This window comes from Parasteatoda tepidariorum, chromosome 8 (genome assembly GCF_043381705.1).
Source record: "Parasteatoda tepidariorum isolate YZ-2023 chromosome 8, CAS_Ptep_4.0, whole genome shotgun sequence".
In the NCBI taxonomy this organism is placed as follows: domain Eukaryota; kingdom Metazoa; phylum Arthropoda; class Arachnida; order Araneae; family Theridiidae; genus Parasteatoda; species Parasteatoda tepidariorum.
In genome coordinates this window covers 20,264,832-20,290,332 of record NC_092211.1, presented here as the reverse complement: position 1 = coordinate 20,290,332, position 25,501 = coordinate 20,264,832, and the positions used below count along the sequence as shown (strand labels likewise).

Genomic DNA, 25,501 nt, shown 5'->3' with positions numbered 1-25,501 from the left:
TCATAAAAGCAAATTTTTTGGGACAAAAAATTGGCATTTTAAGTAAATTCCTGATTTTTTCAGATTGATAAAATTCCCTGACTGACTTTTGCCACCACGTGTAAATTAATGAAATAGTAAGCAATATGTTTGGAAACCTATTCAGATTATTTAATTAAGAAATAAAAACTTAATTATAGAATAAATATAAAACATTTTATTTACAAAATTAATCTGTACAAAAATATTTTAACATCATTTTCTGAATCTTTTGAAAAGAGGATGTTTGCTGCCTTCTCTTCTAAGTTTATATTCCATGTAAACAGCATCATCAGCACCAGACAATGAACTCATACTACCAACACGACGAGAAACCTTCAATATAAAATATGTTTTAGTCATGGTTAAGATAAGATATATTTTTACATTATGTTCAGTCAATATGCTTAAAATAGCATTATATAAGGTTTTAATTGTTAATAATAATTATTTTACTTTACTTATCCTATAAATAGTAAAAACTTCATAACCAATAATTTTTTGTAATTTTTATTTTTAAAAAAGTATCAACTGACAAAGTATCTAACTGACAACTACAGAACTTTTGATATGAGATTCTCCTAACTAAATGAAAAATTATAGACATTTTTTTCGATAAATAAAAAGCTTCATTTTGATTGCATATTTTTAAGATATTTATTTATGTTAAAAAATATTAAATCAGTTTCTTTATAAAACCATAGTCTTTATATTACTTAAGGGAAAAATTAAAGCAACTTTCAGCCTAACAAAAGAATCTAGGAGAAATCTGTATCCAAAGTTAAATAGCTATTACAACATTTCCCAATCCCTCCCTTAATAGTATAAACTCATACAATTTGTTAAATCTAAACAGTAGCTGATTTGGAATATTTTTATTTCTGAAACATTTCAGTTTTGTTCGTTTGTGCCGATTACACCAATGTATTTATATTTCTAACAATCAATAAGTTTTTTTTTTTTTTTAAATCCTGCGCCTAGCCAGTTCCAATCGGCCATGTGATGTCTTGCTTTCCAATAAAAAAAAGGGGAAAATATATCCTGATGTAGCTATTAAATGTACTTCCTCATTACCAGGAATCTCGACATTACTTGGAATCCATTAGATGACAATTATTTTTCCATTTTCAATAAGATTGCTAATTACTGTATTACACAGAACCTCTCCAGAATAGGAAGAATACTTCCTATTTACAAAGAGCTAAATTGCATCTTGAAAATCAACAAGAAACACAATTTTTTAAAACAATATTCTTAAGTATAATATTGATTAATATATATTGCATTGCATATGCTTTACGATATATACTAATCAATATGATAAGATAAACGCCTAAATGCAGTGTAATAGTAAATTTGTGTTAAGATAAATTTGTTGCCTCTCATATAGCATTTTGATTTCTAGCATAGCTTATATTCTACTCATATTTAAACAGCTTAGGTACAAAAATAATTTGTATTTAAATTGTTTATTCCATCTGAAATTGGAGTTACTTATAAAAATAGTTTTTAATTTATCTTTTTTGAAATAAATGCATTAATATTAAAAAATTAATCATTTTAAAATTGTTTTTAGAGTTTCTCTGAAATAAACAAATTCTTGTTTTAAACCATATAGGAAAAAAAAATTCTGAAATACGTTTGTGTTAGGGCAAAAATTAGGGAGATTAGAAGCAAATATACACAAAACAACTTGTTTATGAATACCACATTCCTTTCATTTAAAGCATAAAACGTTGTATAAATTCAAAACTTATTTCAATAGCAAATAAAACTAGACAGATAAAATAATAAAAATTCATATTGTAATCATGTAATGCAAAATTCATTTTACATCACAAAATGATTGTGAGCCCTACTCGAAAATCCTGAAAATTTCTTGAGTAAACTCATTAATGAGGCATTTCAAAAATTTAATGTCTTCATGAATTTAAGTCATTGCTATTTTCAAAACATGAAATTCTGAATAAATTATATGCAGCATAATTTAAATGAATAATTAGGTATAAGTTTATTTTTATCTCTAATCACATTTATTATTATACCAGAAAAAATATTTACAAATGAAAAGTGTGTCAAGTATAAATTACAGTTCTAATATTTCTATATAAAATATTAAAAATGTAATCGGTAATTTCTTGAAACTTCCGAACCTTGGATTTCCGGATAGCGATTAGCAAAAAATCCGGATTTTTTCTGGAGCACAATCATGTCTGCAAAAATAATATAAATTCTGTAAGAATAAATAGATATATATAGGTTACCTGTTGAGATGCTTTGCCACCTAAAAATTCAGAAGGAACTTTTTCATCTTCAGCATCAGCATCATTGGCAGCTAATACCTGCTGTAAAAGCTGAGTTTGTTCTTCTCTTGTTTTATAAGCTAATTCTTCTTGCTGTATATAGAAAATTAATTGAAATTACAGGTGTAAAATTATCTCATCAACTTCAGGAGACAACCTTTACAATTACCACACTACATTCAGCTTTTCTATTAAAATATTTTTTTTAATGTTTAGATTACACTGAGAATGAGATATAAATAGATCTGAGATATTTTAGCATCATTGATTATAAATCTGCAATCAGTTTCTCTCTACAAGTTACAGGCTTTATGCAATTTAATAATATATTCCTAAAAAGGACATTTTAAAATTCCCACGAGTGACTACTAAGTGTCTCCACTTCTCTGCTATGTAGGGAATGGCGGAAAGAAGACAATAATACATTTCAGCTTATGATGTGATAGGAAACAGTCATATGTTTCTAGTCTTTATTTTCAAAAGAGCAGACAAGTTTATATATATAAACCTCTATGTTTTTCATAAATGTTTACATTCATACAAAAATGAAATAAAAAAAAATATCCTTTAAAAAAATCTGTAGCTTTTGGAACTAAAATAGTTTCAGATTTAAAATCTCCACATTCAAATTAGGTAAGATTTAGTACTTGTATAAATGCATCGAAAATTTGATTGTTATTTACAAGCTAAATTTGTAGATTAATTAATTTATCATTAAAAAAGTGAATGATAAATTGACAAATAACGAGAAAATGAACACAATTGTATAAAAATAAATTCTAAGTTGAAAAGTGGTATTCCTTTTTTCAACATTAAAATTATTCTTTTCTTTCTTTTATAAAAAAAAAACATTTATTTCAAAAACAAACAAGGAAGAAAAATAACATAACGACATTTTTTAGGACATAAATTATTGAGTATAAAGTAATAACGAAGATATTAAAATTATATACATGCATCAGAAAGTAATCTGTAAATTTGTTTACATAAAACTATTACAAATTATTGATGATGAGGGCTATAGGCAGTAATAACATGTCTTAAATAAAACAAAAGTAGTTCAACATTATCATTTTAATTTTCCATCAATTTTAGAATATTTCACAGAATTAATCCTAAAATATTCCTCCAATAATAGGTTTTGTTCAAATATAAAATAATAATAAATCACTTTTATTTGAAACAATTGTTAAATTTTTTTACTATTAACTGTTGAAACCAATACTAAATATTGCTGAAAATGATTATTTTTTGCTGAAGTATATTGTTCTAAAAAATCAAAACTTACTTAAAATGTCAATAAAACAACGATTTATGTATTGACATATTTATTAGACTTATTTTAGGATTTTAGACATTAACATATGAATCACAAGAACTCCTTCACAATTTTCAAAATTATTAAAGTCATAATTTGATCACAAACCTCATCCATTCCCATTAATTTAGTGATAACTTTGTAGCTATAGCCTTGATTCACCAAAAATCTCTGTCGCTTCCTAGAATAATGCATTTCCATAGTATCTTGGGATACTAAGGTGTAGAAAAAGGCATTGTATTCTTCAGCATAAGCACCTAAGAATACAATAGTATTCGGAATAATTATTGCATATAGTTATTTTTTAAAAATATATTTCTTTTTAATCAAATAACTACAAAAATAAAGAAAATGCTGTTTATTTGTAATTTAGTAATAAAATGCTGTTAATTATTAAATTACATTATTTACAATGAAATATTTTTATATCTAAACAAAATATTACTTACAACAAAAATTTCTGAAACATATAATGGAATATGATAAAAATACTTTCTATTTCTCAAAATATATATATATATATTTGGGGGCTAAGCCCCCTGTTCGCAACCACTCGCTTCCCAGCAATAATTGTTTTTTCTAGTATTATGAACATTTAGATCTCTTGGTGAACAAAAGTAATTTTTCGAAGTAATCATTTTTTAAAATAACATTTATGTTCTTATAACATTATAATGTTCTAACAAATTTGATGAGTTCACAACCATAATTTAAAATTTTCGCTAATAATTGCAGTGCTGGAAACAACTTAAATTAGGGATACAAAAATATTTAAAAGAAAACAATACCTTTACGACTTTTGTTAATTTTATGCTGATAACAACCAAAACAATTAGAAATGAAGGAGGAAAAACTGGATCCTACCTCGTGATTTTTAGGCCAATAAAAATGCACGGACAACAATGAAAAATTCTGACATCATTATGAGACATACTCAAAATAAAATAAAAATCGCTACCCAGCTTTAGATGGTAAGTTTAGTTGTTAACATATTAGCAAGCAGCATCATTAAAAATTATAACCTTTTCACACACATGCGATCTCAATTTTCATTGGCTGCTTTGTGCGTTACTAACTGCAAGTGTTCTGTGATTGGCTATGTGTTATCCTTTCACTCTTTTCTTATATTATATATATATAACAGTGAAGTTGACATATAGAAATATGTATGTATAACAAAGCTTTTTATGGAGCTGCCTTAATACATAATACTTTTTTGATACAATTTGATGTTTAGTGTTTTCTGTATTAATGTTGAAACAGTTACTTTAAATGGAAATTATTGGAAGCCAATAAATTTTGAGTCATTACCACAAATAGTGAATTGGAACGATTGGAAACATCATTCTAGTAGTAGGAAAAAAATGTTTCTAAAGATACAAATGTTGATGTTAAAAGATGTTGATGTTGAAACATTTATTTCAAATAAAAATCATAGAAAGTAAATTAATTCAGAGTCACAACCACTAATCGTTTACTGGAAGATATGGAATATTTCAAATAGCAATATGTATAATATATGTGTGTACCTTTTTTTGCTCTCAAAATTCTTCCCAATCTCTGAGCTTCTTGCCTCCTGGAACCACCATGACTTGATATTTGGATAAGAACATTAGCTTCTGGTAAATCAAAAGATGTATCAGCTACTTTAGATACAAAGATTGTGTTCACTTTAGGATTGTACTTGAAGTTTTGTAGAATTTGCATTCTCTCGGCTTGAGATGTTGGCCCATAAATATAAGGTCTAAAAAATATAAATAATAAATATATAACTGAAAAAACAAGTACTTCAAAGGCATGGAAACGAAGAAAATATTATGAACGAGAAGAGTTTATCTTAAAGGTACACTCCTAAATGAAGAAATAACTGCCTGGATAAATCTTAAAAAAATTAAAGAAATAAGTTTTAAAATTCTTATGGTTAAAAAAAAAATACTTAAAGTCAGAAAATGGGACTTTCAATATTGGCTAATTAATAATACAATTTTTATAATATTTTAAAGAAAATAAAAATATTTATAAACAAATTAGCTTTTTAGAGAGAATTTTTTTTTTTTTATCAATAACTACATCAAAATGTATTTCTTTCAAAAATGTACAGATGTCATTAAACAAAATCATTTTAAGAAGAGACATTTTTATTTAAAAAAATATTACAAATCTATAATAAGTTATATCAATTCAATACAATAAAACTAAAGAATATTTGTAAAAGATTCAGAGGTATCAACTTACCTGTTCATTTTTATAGCATAATGCTTCAGGGCAAACACATTATCAGAGAATACAATAACTTTATCACTTCTTATTTCATGATACCTAATAAGGAACTGGCAAGATCTAAATTTATTTGGATTCATTACAAAGAGGAGCTAGAAATAAAAATTACAAAATATTAACAATATTTATAATTCATTTTAATACTTACCTCCCACTAAAGTATCTTTTTATAAAAATGTGAAAATTAAAAATAGAAAATGAGTAATAACAATTCACTTTATATAATATTATCAATAATTTTAAATTGTTACATTTTACAAATTATCACTTTTTAATATTTTTAAATTGCTAGACTTAAAAAAAGGAATATTGATTCAATATTAAAAAATATATACAAATTCTCAAGATTATAAATCAAACATAAATTTAAGATATTTTTAATTAAAATTCATCTGCAAAAGATCTATTATTTTTGTAAAAAAAAAATTGCTACCAAGTATTTCAGAAAAATTTTAATTAAAATTAGTAACAGTTATTTATTTCACTTTAATAGCAAATAAATTTCTAGTTAAAATTAAAATCAACTATACATTTTTCAAAATGAGAGAAGAGAATGATATGAAATAATGGTTAATTAATAATTATTCTTGCTTAATAACTATCTACCACCTATTATTTTAATAAGCAAAGATCAATATTTCAAAACGAATTGCTTAAACTACACAACTTATTTTTAGCCATACATAATTTCAAAATTTTTTAAGATAAGTTACTATTAACACAGATTTTATGCCAATATTAAACATATAATGAACAAAAGAGAAAATAACTACTTTTTTTATCTCACAATTATTCAAATATGTAAGCGAGATAGAAACATCAAAACAATGCTGTTTCAAAATTTCGAATACATTCAAGATTAACTTTTTAAGTAATTATGTACAACAAAATTATTTAATAATTTTCAGTCAATTCTGGTTATTAAAAATAAATATGCATTATACATCTACATAAATACAAAACCAAAATTGAATAAAAACATACAAACCCTTTTAAAGAAGTTTTATAATTTTTAATGAAATTTCTTGTATAAAATATAAGAAATGGTAATATATGTACAATAAGAAAAAGCATTTTAACAATGATGTCTTCATAAATTGTGCAAAACAAGATAAAATAGTAAAACAAAGTATAAACTACACATAAAATTAAAAGCTTACTAATTTTTTAGCTGCCTTAGCAATCAAATATTCCCTATAAAACTCTGGAGACATTGGACACCATACCTAAAATAAAAGATACATGGTAATAAAAAAATTAGACAATTGTATCACAATGTAATACATAATTCCAGGTATTTTGTGCAATTACAAAATCATATATAAACTTTGGAAAATATAAGAAATCAAAATGTTGATTTAAGCATTTTACAGTTATCAAAGAACTTGTATCACATTTGTCAAAAGTGTGTGGTCATTTCTCTGAGAGAGAGTATTAAGAAACGGATGTTCTGTCAGAAAGAAACCTATTTCTTTCAGGATACTAGAAAACCCAGTAGAAACTGGACAAAATGGAAGAAACTAAAAATAACTTATTCAATTGTTTAGCAATAAGTAATATAAGAATAGCTTAAGTTAAAAACAAATTTAATTTAATATGATACCAGAAGGTCATAACTTTTTACACCTTTAAAAAAAATATTTTCTGTGTAATAGAAAATTTTAAATCTTTGTACTCATCATTTAACAGTAATTATAAATTTATAAAAATTATATAATGCTTATAAAAATTATCCTCTTATGAAGGAGAAGAATAAAATATGAGATTTGTAGTCGCATATATGTTTAGTGTGGGATATGTTATAATCGTAATATTAATCATATTTATACTTATTCGGACATTTTAACAGTCCTTTAAGTAATTATAAAATTTGGTTTCTGCTGTACTCATTTGAAGAACTACAGTTATTTCAGTCTTTTAAGAAATTCATTACATTTACCTTTCCCGGAACTGATTTTCAGTTTTCACTTATTAAAAAAGGTATTTTAAATAGCTTCAAACTCAGTACTATTAATTAAACTAGATTGCAATTATAAACGGCATACAAATTATTTTAATATATTTTTAGGAAGAGAGTTTTTCCTTTCTATAACTTGTGTTGGATGATACCTATTTCTCCTGGTGAGGTTTTTTCTGCTGTAGGAGAAATTCCTCCCCCCACCCCTGACTAGAAAGAATAAAAGATATATATAAAAATATATTAAATAAAATAGCTATCACCATTTAATTCTAATGTCTTACTCTACAGTATTGGGGGAAAATATATTCTAAGAAAAGTATGCTGCTCAGCTATCCCATCAACAAAAAAAAATCCCTATAAAAAAGAAAATCAAAGATCTTTATCAAACTATTTTACATTGGTTGGCAGTAGACAGTCTCTTGAACAAATTATTTGCCAAAAACATTAAAGAGTGTTCCTTTGCACAACTAAAAGACTTTGATAATTTTTTTTTTTTTAACAATGCTTTCCACATCATGAAAATATGTTTAAGTCATAAAATTTTAAAGCAGTATATTAGAGAAAGATAACATATCATCAATAGTATGAATATTTATCAGCACTTCTTAAGATACCATTTATAAAATAAAACAATACGTTTCAGAAATGATAGGACTTATTTCATCCCTCAACATTTTATTGTTCTTTTAAAAATACATGGTTCTTTTACTCTCTAAATGATGTAATGTTGTTAAATATTCATATGTTTCACATCAGTTTTGAAATTTTTAATATAAACTGCATTTAGTTAAAGCTTTATATATATTTAATGTTATTCTATAGATAATACATACCTCAGCACATTGAACTTTGGCAATATAACCATTATTTTGTAATTCAAGCCAGTTAGCCTCATACAACTTAGGACCAATCAAAAAATTTAAATCTTGAATTTTGTCATCTTCCCTAACTAGTGTAGCAGTCAGTCCAAGTTTGCAATGCGCTTGAACAATAGTCAGAACTCTTCTGAACATTTTTGCAGGTATAGTGTGCACCTCTGAATTAAATATAAATATTTTATGAGAAAATTAAATGATAATTTAATAAACTTAAAGAGTAATAAATATTTTACTATTTGGACAATAATAGTCAGTCATAAATTAAATCTTTTAATTACAATCAAACCAGCATTAATAAGTAGAAATTTAAATTAATCAAAGTTTCCTATATCACAACATTAAACTTACTATGAAACTGTAGTTGAATGAGGAAAAGATTATTTAAGCCAATAAACAATTAAAGAGAGCAGTTTAGTAAACAATTTATAATTCATATGCAAAGAATAATATCCCTTAAAGAATAAATTATAAACTAACATGAATTTAATTAAAATTTAAAATCTTAAAATAAATTAGATGCATAAAATACTTTAAAAAATTCAAGATTAAGAAAAGAAATTATTGCAAAATTTAAAATAACTTGTTGTCTTTCTAGTTCAAAATAACTTTATAAAAAATATTTAATAATTTAAATGGTTTTACTGTAGGGAACCGATTATCCGAAACGGTCGGGACCATCGCTATTCCGGATAACTGATTTTTCCGGTTTTCTGAATCGCTACAAAAAGCCGTTTTTTTAATTGTTAAACCCAACTAAAAAATTTTAAAAAATTGGAAATAATCTTAAAAATAAGAAAAAACGATGAAGAAATACACTAATGATTATTTCCAAAATGATGGTAAGGTAAACCTCTTTAAAAAAAGAAAGAAAAATCGTAAAATCTTACAAGAAAAAAAAAAATTTTTTTTAAATGGTGAGAAAATTTATCGAATTTTGTTCCGGTTTTTTGGTTTTCCGGTTTTCTGATTTCCAGATAACAAGTTATGTACTGTATTTAGAAGTAAGGTTCTTCAAAAACATTGCAACTTTTAATATAAAGTTTTTTCATGTACTTTCTTCAGTTTTGGTCATTTAAGTTGCAAATGATGGTAATCATATATGACTGTTTATTGGAAATTCAGAATTTAATTTCTATAAAAACAAAATATTGAACTAATATATCACATCACCTTTTCGCAATTTTTTTAAAATTTTTTTTTTTGGATGAAAAGAATCAAAAATTTTTTATTTATTTATTTTATTGCGTGATCAAACAAAGCAAAATTTAATATTCTTTTATTTCATTCGAATTTTATATTTTAAAACATCAATTTTGTGGTAGTTTGAGAGATGTTCCTAGTGCCAAAATCTATATGATATCACTGTAATTGTGATTATGAAAGAGTAGTATTATATTGTGGTCTTAAAACATTTACAAAACAAGAATAACAAATCACTGTATTTAAATACATTTTAATTAGGTTTGGGTAAGAACAATTTTTGAAATATTTTACAAATTTTTTTTTTTAATATTGCATTGCTTTTTTTTTTGTTTCTAAAGAACTAGAAGCATGTTTGAGCAGCAAAGAAAATCTATTAATTTTTTTCTTGTATTGAATCAATTGAGTTGTTAATTACTGTTTATTGATGGTGACAAAATAGATGCAAAACACTGAATCTGAGAAAAATTTTCTGTGATTAATGATTCGATTACCACACAAAATTACAAATAATCAGTGGATAAGTAAGTAAAATAAATACCATCTAAAAGCATTAAACCCCATTCTTGTTCTTTAAGCCAATTCATCACCTGTTCTGCCTCCCAAGATCTTTTTTGAGTATGTGTAATCATAGAATATGTTGTAACGCAAATACCACATCCTGAAAAAATATGACAATAAATAACTTAATTTAAACATTAAAAAAAACTTTTTTTTTAATTTCAATAAAGAATTATAATGTATAAGAATAGTTTTTAAGTTAATAATATAGTTCATAGGATTTTTTTTTTTTTTGCAACAAACTAAATCTTATTATGCTATCAGTAAGGCATACGCTTGTTTAGGTATATTTTACAGTTAAAGAATTCTTATGTTCCCTTAAATATCTTTAGTAAAACTATTTTTAAAAGATATTTACTTTTGTATTTTGAGCTAATTGGCTTAATTATGTTATTTCTTTTAGCCTGTATTGGCTTAAAATAGTAACCTATAATGGCCAAACTCAATTACATTTATAGATTAAAAGAGCACATTTATAAAATCAGGGAAAAATCTTTGGAAAATCTAATTCAAACAGCTTTTTCTGAATAACATGTTTTCGCTTATTAAAAAATTTCACAAAGAATATAACTTTATGAAGGAACTGAATAAAAAAAAATAACAAACTTTATCAAGAAACTAATTTTGCTGCCAAATGATTTAATGTTCTTTAAACAACATTAAAAAATAGAAATAAATAAAATTATTTAATAGTAAAATTATTTAGGGCAAGCTTTTAAATAATATTTTAAATTTTAGCTTGAAATGTGAAAATACAAACACTAAAATAAGAATGCTTTAAACTCAAGAATAGGAAGAAAAATTTTTTTTTTACCCATCGGCTTATCTTTTGCATCAGATGTAAAACGACAAATCATACTATCATCAGCTGTGGACCACATTTTAAACTAAATAGAAAGGTGAAGAAATACATGAGCCTGCCATTAATATTTACCGCTAAAGATGTTTTAAATATTACTATTATATTATTTTTTAGATATTACTAACTTGAGTTTTCCATTGTTCTACTGACACACCAGAATTGCAGAGTACAAGACATCTTTTTCTGACAGTGCAGCAAGCAGTGACACCAACTAAAGATTTTCCGGCACCTTAAAAATAAAAATATTATTAAGCATTCATACAAATTCTTTAACAAAAGAAAAAAAGTCACAAAATAGAGCGAGTATTCCCTTGCAATAAATCTGAAATGGATTAAGAACAAAATTTAAAAACTACAAATAGTAAAATTTTATTAAAAGCTAAACATGTTTAAGTGTCATGTGACACTGAAACATGGAAACAAATTTTACTATTTTGTATATATATACACAATCAAGATAAAAAGAATAAAAGAAAGAAGAGATTAATGAAGAAAAATAATACAAGGTTACGAAAATAATAGGTTAAGAAAAATAATAGGTTACATATATAATACTGCAAGCAATATGAATTACGTTTTACTTTAAGGGATATTAGATATCACCCTAAATAACAATTATTTTCTTGATAGTATTTGATATCTTTTATCTATAAATTATCTTAGTGAAACAAATGATTCTTAAGCATAAATTGAACAGATGTTTTGATGTTATATTAATACAAAAATAACAAATGTTAATAATATATATAAAACAAAGCATAGAAATAGCTAGCAACTTTTCCATCTCTACCTCTCATGTTGATTGGATTTATTTAATGAATATAAGTATCCCAAATAAAATATATTCCAAAACAAAATCATTCAACAATATCAATATATTTTATATATGAGAAGAAAAAAATTTTAAGAATTCATATTTTTTTAAATACTTCAACTATTGAAGGTTTCATTCTTAAGAAGCAGTAATAATAAATTAAAAACATTAAGAAAAGGGTGCAAATAACATAATTTTCATTAAAAAGTTATTGAAACTTAAAAATTGATATACATTATTTAAATGATATTTAAAATGAGGAACTTCATTCTAAAACAGATTTTCAGAAATGCAAGTAGTAATATAAGAACATAGAAAAATATGCTTCAGTTAAATAAATTAAAAACAAAATATGATTCATGTTATAAACTGATTGTTAAGATATATTTATTTGAATATGCTTCTTGATAAAAACGCTAACATCTAACTTACCACAAGGTAACACAATAATTCCAGATCTTGCACGACCATTTCCAAACATTTTTCTTAAACTTTTCTCTTGGTAAGGTCTTAATATAGCCATGGGTCTCAAATCCATACTAAAAAATCAACATTTAAATTTCAAACTAATAGAAATAAGAAAAAATGTTTCTAATAATAAATTAAAAATCATTTCTCTGGATCCAAATGTAATAATTTAAATATGAAAGTTTCAACTTCGACGAGTTTGAACTTATACATTAGTAAAATAATATTTAAAAGTCATACTTCTAAATTTTTTCCTCACAAGTTATTGCAATATAAATACATCTAGAAACAAACTTTTTAAAATAAATTTATAAATATTGTTAAATGAAAGTAAACACATGTTTTATAACACTTTCTAAATTATATTTTAATATACATATACATATATATACATAATGTTATATTAAATGTGAACTTACTTGATATCAGGATTAACAGAATCATTTTTGAAGTCATATTCTGCCAGCAAAGGATATTCAAGCTCAATACACCTTAAAGCAAAAACAAAATTAAAATTAGAAAGAAAAAAATATGAGAAAGGTAAGTAAGAATAGTAAATACAAAACAAAGAAGCTTAAATTTTAATAATGAAACAAATTAAACTTTTGATAACTTTAAAATAAAAAAGATAAAAAAGTAACAATTATTACATTTTGCAGACTATTAACTAGATTCTTATTTATACAATACAAATAGAAAGCTCTCGCTTTCTCAAACACATATTGTCTTGTACAGGTATCATCAGTAACATTAGCAACTAACATTTAATGTGCACTAAAATCCATACTTTATATGCTTTTTTGATGCTGAATTAATTAGAATAATCATCGATTCTGACACAGCAAAATGTTTAATTTCACAAATGTTTCAAGCACGTCAGAGATCTATAGATTCACGTAAAATGGTAAAGTTTTAATCAGAAAGACAAAAAAATAATAATAAAAGATACTATTAAACTATTATTATTTTTCTATGAAAAACTTTAAAATACATTAAAAATTGTTACAAAAAACATGGTTAACTTTAATGTAAACATTTATAATAGTTATATAAATTTTATTGAACTTGAGAGTCTTGCCTTAATATGCATGCGGAAAAAACTACAAGAAATGTCAAAAATAATTGTTTACATTATTTATCAAATGATTGTTAAAAATTATATTTCACACTAAAAATATTATTTATAACTAAATATATATATAAAAATATTAACTATAACTATCAATTTGTACATATTTAATTGAAATTTTATTCCTAAGCGAAATACATTGTTTTCATTTAAAAAAAAAAAATCGCAAACTTATGCTTTTTTTGTATTATAAAAGTAAAATTACGAAAAAATAAAACATCAAATTAATTTTATACAGAAAACAGAAACTGTACGAGAAAAACTGAAAGATCTAAGCAAATTTTTTAATATCAAGTAATCATAAGGTCAATGTTGTTACCACAAAAGTAAAACTGAAATCAAACACGGAACTTAACTTAAACTTCAAAAATCCATTTTTATGTGCCACTTCACAGTATCAGTTACTGAAATAATTTTCAAATAGTGTTATACAACAAAAAAAATCAAAACAATTAATATTTACTTTATAGTAAATTAATAAGCAAATTTTGTTAATGAAGCAGCCGTACAAAGTATACATGTACACGCCTAGCATAGGGCATTTCAGCTTTACCTATTCTTAGAATGTTAAACATTTTTGATTGAACTAATAAAAAATATTGACCAAAAAAATATTAATAATTATATAAATATTAGTAACTAATAAGGATAATTTCCTAAATGCAAGTCCATTGTGAATACCGTTTTTGAAGGATTTCAATTTTTTCTTGATTAATTTCTACAGAAACTGTTTGGAAATCTTCCTTATCTTCCTCTTCACGCTCAAGCTTTTCATAGAAATTAAATATATCATCAGGAACACTCTCATTTTTTTCAATAGTGGCATCTGTGCTTTTACCAGGAATAGCCCCATTAGTTCCATTTGACTGGAAAAAAATTATGAACAAAGAATAAAATAAACTATTTTACCATTTTAAACATAACCATCTTCATCTTGACACTTTATATGCAATACAAATAAAACAATAAAAGTTTATATGAAAAAAATTCATATGAATTATTTATCATATTAATTTCTAGAAACTAAGAATATCATTGTAAACACTGCACCAGTAAATGACCATAAAATCAACAGAAACATTAAATTAGACTTACACTTTTATTCATAAAAACTAATATCAACAATATGAAAAATCAATAAAAAATTTTAATTTTTGACAACAATTTCTAAGTTAAATACACAAGGTTTTATGTGTATAATTAGAAACTTAATTACAGTTAACACAAAGATAAATATTTTAAATTTGTATGTTTATAAATCTCAGGACAAAAAAAAAAAGGGGGGGGGGNCAGGACAAAAAAAAAAGGGGGGGGGGAGTAAAAGAATCTGTTTGAATAAATTTATATACAAAAGGAGCATAATGCACAAATTAAGAGAAGGAAAGAAAATGAATGTAAGCAAAACAAATCATGCAACCCCTTTTTAAAACTGTATGCATATATCATCCTATAACTGGTATAATAGGGTAAAATCATAATTTTATTCACTAGTCGTGATCGACAATAACATGAAATGCCCTTTATTCAAAAACCTTTAAACTTCAATAGCATCTGGTGCTCAGATAAGAAAGAAAATAGCTAAAATGCAGAGAAAGAGTTCTAAGAAGTTTCTCCCAGAATGTCACCAAATTTTAATAAATCTTTTCTTTTTTATTTATTATCTATACAAAATCTATCAATGTAGAAGAATTTCTTGATTTAGTCCTCCACCAAAATGTTAAAAAAGATTTTCTAATATATACACCTTATTGATCTGAATGTCACTTAGCATTATAAATTTTAACTTTAAATGCTAACACTCAAAAAAAAAAAAAACTTTGTAAAATATTATAATATCAAATATAGTTGTACATTAAGCCCCTACATAATTTGGCTCTTTCCTTTGTAAGAAAACCTCAAACAGGATTTAAGTTGCTGTTCAACTAAAATTTATTTGTCAAAAAGGGATAATTTTTTTCAAACACAAATAATAAAACATTAAAATTTAATTCAATCTCTCAGGAAAATGTTTTTGATTTTTATCTAGGTTAATTTTATATTCCCATACTATTTAACACCAACTTCTTTAAGTAAATTTCACAGAACTTATCCTTGAGGACAAACAAAGTATGTTTGTTACAAAATGAGGTACTATTTTAAACATTGTAAATGAATAGTTCCAAGTTTACTTACCATGATGTTATTATTATAATATTAGCTACATCTAAAATAATCTATTTTCTGGAATTAATATAAATATTGACAAATAATTTAGTTTAAGAATTCATATACAAATAACCTTAGATCAAACTAACAATATCCATTACCCCTTGTCCAGTTTTGGCTACTCCATCAACGTTTGTAATTGCGCTATCATCATTTTCATCTCGCTTCAATCGACACTCCTGGATAACATGATCCTTGAGTAGCTTTTGCAAAACTTCCTAAAAATACATAAATAATCATGTAAAAAATTATGCAAATGATTTAGTTATTCATTCATAAAAGTCTTTTGAACTGTATAAAAAAGAAAAGCAAAAGAAAGTTAAATATAAGTCAGGCCAAATAATAAATCACAATAATTAAAAAATTAATTAGAATTTTAATCATAAATTAATAAGAATTTAAAATATAAAAGATCTATATTTTATTTTATAAAAAATATTAATTAAAAGAACTTTATAGTACCCTAAAATTCCTACATTAACTTATAAAATATTCATGATACAGTTTGAACATTAATTGCAGCCAATAGATATTTAGAATTAAAGAAGAAAGAAAAAAGATATAAACAGAATGATTTTTTTTTTCAATTCTACTTTGCATTTAAAAAGCTGAATTATAAAATTATTTCATTAGATATTAATTTTTTTTGCTAAATTAAAATACTTCATTCCATCGACTATAAACTAAATATAAAAAAACTAGCTAATGATCAAAAATACAAAAATTAAAATCAAATAAATAGATGCTAATTATGAATCGATATTTATTCATTGTAAATAAATAAGAATTTTTAAGATGGAGAAAAAAGAAACTGGAAATAACTATTAAAAAAAAAAGATGTGAAAAAAATATGTGTATTAAATTTAATGTTAATGAGTTAATATGTCTGTGAAATTTTTCACATGTTATTTTTTTATGTGATTTTTTTTTATGTTATGAAATTTTTTATGTAACTAAAAGCCATCGAATTGACTGTTTCAGTTTATATAAAAGAATTATCATTAGCATTTGAAATAGAATAAGTTTTGAACAATGGTCCTTAAATATGACAGGCTATAAGTATTTCAGATTTTAAAAAAATGCTTTATTTATATGAGTCTAATATAGGAAAATAAAACTTTATATAGTCATTTAATATGAAAGGTAATAAGTAAATCATATTTTAAATATAAGAAAAGTATTTAGTTTATATATTTACAATACTGAATAATAAAGTCTTTCACAGAAGAAATATTTTTATATGGATGCTTTTTTCTGATCAAACAAAAGAATTACTGCATTAAATAAGATTAAGACAGCTATAAATTACAATCTCAACATGAAATTGTTCTCCATTTTGCACAGATGTAAAAAAAAGAGAAAAAATACAACACTTTTGATTAAGTTCAAATCTTTCAATGGCTCTTATAAAGTAATACAATAACATAAAAAAATTATTTCACATTAAATCTCTTTTTCTCCAATAAAAGCAAATTAGCTAACTTAAAAATGAATAATTTTATAGAATCACACACACACATATATACTTACAGGAAATTGGCTTTCTATAAAATATCTATTATGCTTCAATAACAGTTTTATCTTTCCATAACTAACAGTACAAAGCTAAAAAAAGAAAAATTGAATTAAATTCACATAATAAAATAAAATATTTGTGAACTGAAATAAAATAAAAAAATAAATGTTATTCACCTTTATAAATTCTACAATGCCATCAGGTATGCTGGTTTTACTAAGTCTTCTTAAATATTCAATAATGTCATTTGTTTGTAAACCAACAGACACAGCAGCATATAAAGAATATGCAGTGAGACGGTATTCATGAATATGTTCAGGACGACAAACAGGCTAAATAAAAATAATGCACTATATCAAAACAAAATTCATTGTTGGTTTATTCAACAAATTAATAAAAAACAAACGTATAATGAACAGATTTTTGAAGCTTCTTACTGGTTGTCTCAAAAATGGCCAGATGTTAAAAAATTGATTAAAGAAAAACGGGAGGAGAAATTAATGTACAATGTTCAGTTTAGGAAACTAAATAATTTATTTTCCACAAGCCTTAAAATTAATTATAAATTTTGTCGAAAAATGGTACTACTGACTAGGAAAAAACTATTAAACAATGCTTTCAAAATAGCCTTCATTAGCAGCAACAATGTTAAAATACTCAGTGTGAGACGTACATAATCAAATATTTAATTTAAAATGGTCTGGCATGCATAAGAAATTAAGCACTCAGGAAGTCCAGTTGGTAAAGGCATCATTCACTCTGTTGGTGAAGGATTGAGGCTATGAGTTTGATCCTGGCAGTTAACTAAACAATTACCATGTATAGGCAGCAAGGTGTATGTTTAATGTGGTTAGACTGAACTTTTTAACATTGGTTGAGGTGTGGATGATTGGAGAGACAGGTACCAACTCAGGTGCTGTCTACATTGTCTGACTGGGACCAAAATTACATTGCATTGCTTCCATAGCTGTTAAAAAATAAAGCCTTGAAAAATGAAGCTAAATTTTTGGATTTTTTTGAGTGGTGCGCAACTGAAATTAATGTTGTACAATCAGGAGCGCCATTTTCGACAAAATTTCAAACATAGTGCAAATTTTAGAATTCGTTGAGGATAAATTTTTTGGTTTCCTGAGTAAAATGCAACAGATTTATATATTTTATTCCTTTTTTTTTTTTTTGATTGATTATCTAAATTGTTGGTCATTTTTGGGACACCTTTTATCTTTGTTTCAATAGAGAAGAATAAAATCAAACAAATAATAACAGCTTATAACAATATAAAGTACATACAATAAATGAAGCAAAAATGAGACATTTTAAAATCAAAAGTTTCATATTAGAAAATAAGCAATAATTTTTCTTTCCCTTTTGTAGAATTACTATAGTAACTATTTAATCAAATTAGTATTTTTCTCACCCTTTAGTAGCTTATTGTAACTATGGAAATAATAATTAAGAACGTGAAAATATTTTTTTAGATTGAGTTAACAACAAAAAAATGAATTTCTGAAAAACAAAAATTAAAATATATATTTCCAAAAAAGACATTTTTTAACAAAAATTTTACAAACAAATATATAAATATAAAAAAAAAAAATAAACATGTTTCTTGAAAAGTTTATGAGCTCAAACAATTCAAATGTTATAAATTTTCTGTGTCACAATCAACAAAAACTCTTTTGGTAAAACTCAAAAGTTAGTAATAATCTTTTCTGCAATATTTTCAAATAATACCAAAAAAAAACATTTTATAAGAAAAAAAAACTATAATAAAAAGTTGTTAGTTTTTACAAGCAAATCAAGACATATTTTTATTTTACATTTCAGCTGAACTATTGCTATTGCACTACAATTTATGGATAGCTAAATACAATAAAAGAAGAAATTACAGAAGCATAAGATTTAGCACTATTTAGTGCCAAATCATTATTAGTATTATATAATGTAAAGGTATTACTAGTATAATATAATATGCAATTATTAGTATAATATAATGTAAAGGTAGGGCGGGTAACAGTCTAACAACAAGAATACTTTAATTAAGTAAAAATATAATATTAAATTTGATTTTAGTGTAGACTTTTAGTACTTACTATACAGTTATTTTCATGACATTCAGAAAAAAGGGATAATAAATAACTCTCAACTACAATGGAATTAAAAATAATACTGAAAACTGATGTTTATTTAGCTCATCATCAGACAGATCTTATAAAAATATGAAAGCACACAATATTTTTTATTAAATTAAATATTAATAGATACCTCTGATATAGCAATTAGGAAATCGTGAGCATGCTTGTACACTGGTGAAAATGCTTCAAGAAAAATATGGCCATCAGGTGCCTGTCAAAAAAATACAACAATTGAATAATGATAAAATAACTTATATTCAAATAATATAATTTATCATTATGTATCATCTTAAATTTAATAGTTACTTGAAATACTCCAATCAGTCTAATACATATTTTAAGAATACTTGTAATATATATATTAGATACAGAAAATAAGAATAAAATAAAACAGCACAAAAATTTATAGCAAACAATAATGGAAAAAAAAACTAATAATGACAAAATAGATAAACCAAAAATACAAGGCTGAGAATTGTAGTTTAAACATACCACCCATAAAGGACGAGAAGCATGGTCCATTCGTAGTTCCATAATTTTTCTGTAATCCTTGGCACCAAATTCATCTTCTGGTGTTTCTGAAGTAATCTGTTGACTAGCAGCCGCAGGTATGACATCTAAAACATAAATATATGTTTATTTATGTATAAGTTATACAGCATTGAAGATTGAAATTAAGTCTGTCACATGTTTAAAATGTTCTTCTATCGCATGTTAAGTCTGTTTTTTGTTTTGAAAACAATACACTTTGCAAATACATTAAAGTATTTTTATTTATTACAGTCTAAAATTGTTTTCCTGCTTCCATTTCCATTACTTTATGCATATTCAGATTCTAATCTAAATATTTAAATACTTATAAAATGGAAAATGAAGCAGCAAGGAGAGCAAAATGAACAGCATATGGAGCAAAACAGCTTGAGCATTTTTTTCCTCTTTAAAACTTCTAAATTACAGGTTTTAATTTTTGGCAAGAAAGAACTTTTAAGGAATGCAGTACAATTGAAAATTCTAGAATATTTCCAGAGATTCTGGGAAATTATAATGTTTTAAACGAAGAAGAAGGCAGCATGAAATGAAAAACGATGATAATGTCAAGTTTTGAATATTATGTAAACAAAGCATTACATCTTTGGTTAGTACAAAATATTACACAAGGACAACAACGAAGAGGGGACCGATGTCATGTGAAAAAGCTATGCTTTTCAATGAAGGTTCAAAAAAGATACAACATTTAAAGCGAGCACTAGTAGATTTAGGAACTTTAAATTCATTTAATCTGTAATTATTACTTCTGAAATTAAAAATTTGACTGAGTCCAAAAAATATATGACAAGTTTATCTGCAACGCTGATTGAAGTAGTGTGACGCTTATCGTCACTTAATTCAGAATCCCATTAAAACATTTAAAATAGATTTATCATAAATTCCAAAATAATTGATTAGATTTAAAATACTGTAGAAACTTCCATTAGTACATAGAACCTTAGCAAATACAAATAAACACTCATGATTAAAGCTAAGAAATACTTGCCAAAAAGGGTTAATCACAAGTCTATAGTCCAAGCTTGATCTCTTACGTGACCTTTCCAGAATTTAGCAATTGTTTTATCGAACAAAAAGGATAGTATATAAGATATAAAAAAAGACAACAGAAACGAAAAGAGTAGAACGGAGTCATTAGAGGTTCACCAACTTTCATTATGAACGTCAGTATGGATAAGTTCTCTCCATGCCAATTAGTTTATTTGTTTCTAATCAAAGCATTTTAATTAATTTAATTTGTTATTTTAATTTGTTACTGATTAAAGCATTATTAATTTAAGTATTTTAGATAGTTAAAGTATGTAAATGAATTCGACAATATATATATATATATAAATAAACAATCACTGGTTAAGATAAGTAGAGTTTGTGTCTTTAAACCACCGTAACAGTAGGCTCAACTGGCGCTCTTCGACCCGGAAAACATTATTATCTATAAACAAGAAATTTAGCTCAGGAACTGAAGTAAGCAAAGAAAGAATTACAATGCTAGTAAGTGCTGCTAATGTAACTAGAAATCATAACTTACTTTGTTAGTCATCTGTCACAGTTACACATTGTATAATGTTACAATTACTCTTTGATTTAAATCTTTTCTTTCAATTTTCATAAAACTTCATTTACTTTCTATTCTATAACAGCTTGAGTTTATTCCATGCAAAATGTTAAATGATTTTTCTTAAATTAGGGACCTTCCTCAATTCTAACATAAATATATTAAAATATTTTATTTGGCAAAAATTTCACTTTTCTTTTCAAAAAGAATCTTAACTCTCTATTTGCCATTTGTTTCTCTTTTTTCCTTCCATTAATTATTTTTTTTTTGCAAAGCTCTACCGCTCAGCCACCGGGCGTCTATTGTACAACCACATTATTCAATTATTCTTTATCCTAGTTCTCGCATTAATTTTGTTTGATATTTTCGTTGAAATTGATAAATTGCTTTTCTTCATTCAATCACTATATCCAAATACAAATTTTGTTCTACTTCAACACATTATATTATTATGATTGGGTTCTATTTAATTTCTGGATTTTATAGGTATTTAGTCTATTGTTTTGTTCACATTCAATCAATCTCATCCACTATTATAATATATATAAAACATATATTCAATTTACGACAACAACATGTACCATTTTAATTTATTTTTTTTTAACTCTAACATTCATCAGTCACTCAAAAAAGCCTTGTTCCTCCAAAAATGTGAAAACACTACTTGTTGTCTATACATATTAATATAAAACCTAGATAAAGTGCCAAATATCTGTCAAATGGTATTAAAAAAAAATTTAGTTCTGAAAAAAAAAATAATTTTACACAGCATTTGTAAAATGCTATTCATGATACAAATTAAGTTAGAAGTAACAATATTAAACAAAAAAGTTATATAAATTACCAGCTTCAGTTTCTTCTTCAGCATAATCGTCATCAAAGCCTTTTTTGTAAAACTTTTTCTTCCCTTTCTTCCAATCTAAAATAATTTTTTTTTTAAAACACTGATAAATTTTTATTTAAAAGAGGTATTTTTTTTAAAATTAAGATAAAGAATTTTATATTACAAATTCAGAAGAGAAAATTTTTTTTTTTTAAAAAAAAAGGCATCAAGTCTACTTATTTATCATAAATCATTTATAAGTAAAAAAAGAAATTTCTCTATGATAAAAGGAGTAAGAAAATGAAAATAAAAAATTATGAATTGAAAAAGTGGAAGAAAAGAAAGGGGGGAAAAAGAAAAAAAATTGTTAGGAATCATAATAAAATTCATTTTGATATGACATTATGACATGGATTCATCAAATTTGACTACACTTCATCGTCTGAAAAGGAATTTTTATGGTGCTTTTATAAATCCTAAAATTAAAAACTAGATTTAATATGAAATCTACTAATTATGAACTGTACAAAAGGGCTAGCACCTTATATACACATGGGGTTAGCAGCGAAAATTTGTAATAAGACCACAGGTTATTTCTTAAGATTTATTTTCATGTCTAAGCTTAAAAATCATACAGTCCTATATTGTTATTGTACTTTCGCTGCTTACAATTTTACATCCAATTTATTATTTCATTTAACTTTAGCTGAAGGCATACAAAACTGAAGATAACATTAAAAAGATGGCAACAGTTTCACTCTATTTATGCCGAGATATTAATTTCATTAAATAGTTTATGGCTCAAAGTGTTTTAAAATCTTAAAAAATATATAGTTATGTTTTTTTTTTCACATTTAAACACAAATATTAATAATAAAACTTACTAGATTATTTAGCATATTCGCATATTGTATCAAAAAACATTAAAGGATAATACCTGAAGTTTACAAAATTCTGCTTATGTTTTACAATCATGTAATTTCCTACACACAATGCCCAAAACATTTAATAACCTTGTTCATAATAATTAAATATAATATTTCATTTAATGTATTACAAGATGTATTTTTTAATTGAAAACAAGTTTCCAAGTTGAAGATATATTAAAAGAGAAATCGGTATAAGCATTTTGATCTTTAATCTACAAATTTTTTATGAGAGTGGCATAACTAAACTACCACTAAAAATATTAAATACCAATTTCCTAGTACAGTACAGAACCCGTTATCCGGAAATCAGAAAACCGGAAAACCAAAAAACCGGAACGAAATTTGATAAATTTTCCCGCAATTTTTAAAAAAAAATTTTTTTTTCCTTATAAGATTTTAGGATTTTTCTTTCTTTTTTAAAAGATGTTTACCTTACCATCATTTCAGGAATAATCATTAGTGTATTACTTCATCTTTTTTTCTTATTTTTAAGATTATTTCCAAATATTATTTTTTTTTAGTTGGGTTTAACACTAAAAAAACGGCTTTTTGTAGCGATTCAGAAAACCGGAAAAATCAGTTATCCGGAATAGCGATAGTCCTGATCGTTCCGGATAATCGGTTCTCTACTGTATATATAAGACAGGTTAACTTCATTCTATTTTGAAGTACCTTTTGATAGATGAAAGTTGACATAGTCGAAATATTATAACCCCTTAAGAATAGAAGAAAGAGCTATATGGGCATTATTATCATTTGTGTAGATTTATCTACGATATCAAGTTCTTCCACTCACTTATAAATCAAAACAAATAAAAGATATAGATTGGGCATTGGGAAATTATCAGCATCGAATCTTTCCATCACTTCTCCATACATTCAAAAATAAGTTTATAAAAAAACACCTTAAAGAAAGTGTCTCATAACACTTTGGCTTGCTGCAATAATAAAACTTTCTATAATGATAAGAAAAATTACACAATTTTTAATTTTAGACAAATTAAAGCAAATATTTTATTGCACTTAAAGGTAAACAAATACAAGGATAAGGCCACTTAAATACTCAGAACTGTCGTCGACTTAATATGTTGTTGTCTACTTACATTTAGAAGTTTTTATCACGCGTCTAGCTTAGTGAATTTGTTGGTAGACAACAATAATTGTAGGCATATAATTTCTAAAACTACTCAATGAGGGTTAATGATGTTTAGATAAGATTTCGGTAAATCTTAACTTTGTAAACTCTAATCTGATGCAGTGAGTGAGTGAGTATAAGATTCCTGTTTACATATTATTTCAAAATTAATTCAAGACATGTGCCAAATGTATAACTGATTGTCAATTTGATTACAATTAAATGATTTATAAACTTTTCATGTACCTTTATTAGTTTTTCCCATGGTTAATCATTAACTCATACACAGAAATAGAATTACTAAACTTTATTAGATGCAGTGAATGATTTTAAGATTCCGGTTCATATATTATTTCGTAATAATTCGAAACATACGCCAAATGAATAACTGATTGTAATTTTGTTTACAATCAAATGAATTATAAATTTTTTAGGTACCTTTGTTAGTTTTGCCCATGGTTAATCATTAAGCAGAAACAGATTTCCACTGATTTCAGTTAAAATCATAGATATAAAGGCAGAAGTAAAGGCAAAGGTAATCCCCTAAATTAGTCCCTGGTTAAAATGGATAGCACTAGTGTTGTCAAGTAAGTTACATGTTTATTTAGTTCGACGGGAAAAGAGGATTAAATAGAAACTGGATTAAATTCGGATGAGTTAAAGAACATTATGAACAAAGCTGTAAAAAACTGATTAAACAGTTGAATCCGTGTATTTTTATTTAGAATCGGAGTAGAAGTAAAAAAGATTTTGTTATTTAATTTTCTTTTATTGACACTTTTTTAAAATCAAAAATTGTATTCAGTGTATACAGTTTACATATTATTTAATGATAGGTTCTATGAAAATATTTATTTTTCTTAAAT

General features: G+C 25.0%; 1 protein-coding gene across 2 annotated transcripts; it reads right to left on the bottom strand.

Moving 5' to 3' along the window:
- Positions 1 to 173: 173 nt before the first annotated feature.
- On the bottom strand, positions 174 to 25,310 carry LOC107439380 (ATP-dependent DNA helicase hay). 2 transcript variants are annotated; one of them, XM_016051954.4, is made up of 20 exons: positions 25,074 to 25,310; positions 22,593 to 22,667; positions 20,140 to 20,264; positions 19,778 to 19,858; positions 17,689 to 17,844; positions 17,527 to 17,601; positions 16,098 to 16,214; positions 14,473 to 14,657; positions 13,082 to 13,153; positions 12,627 to 12,733; positions 11,506 to 11,609; positions 11,333 to 11,405; positions 10,499 to 10,618; positions 8,713 to 8,915; positions 7,080 to 7,145; positions 5,875 to 6,011; positions 5,169 to 5,383; positions 3,748 to 3,896; positions 2,283 to 2,414; positions 174 to 354 (listed from the first exon to the last, which is right to left on the bottom strand). In XM_016051954.4, exons 1-20 carry the CDS (start codon positions 25,090 to 25,092, stop codon positions 235 to 237), a joined length of 2,331 nt encoding a protein of 776 aa, XP_015907440.1. In that variant the 5' UTR covers positions 25,093 to 25,310; the 3' UTR covers positions 174 to 234. The 2 variants fall into 2 exon arrangements, with proteins under 2 accessions (XP_015907440.1, XP_015907441.1); XM_016051955.3 differs by having other exon boundaries at positions 24,882 to 25,203.
- Positions 25,311 to 25,501: the final 191 nt, after the last annotated feature.

Bases quoted from the DNA above. Each gene is read 5' to 3' on its own strand.
- LOC107439380 (XM_016051954.4), bottom strand. The intron at 11,406-11,505 runs GTTAGTAATATC...CTTTCTATTTAG, and splicing joins TAGAACAATGGAAAACTCAA to TTTAAAATGTGGTCCACAGC. The intron at 5,384-5,874 runs GTAAGTTGATAC...TATATTTTTTAG, and splicing joins TATGCTATAAAAATGAACAG to ACCTTATATTTATGGGCCAA.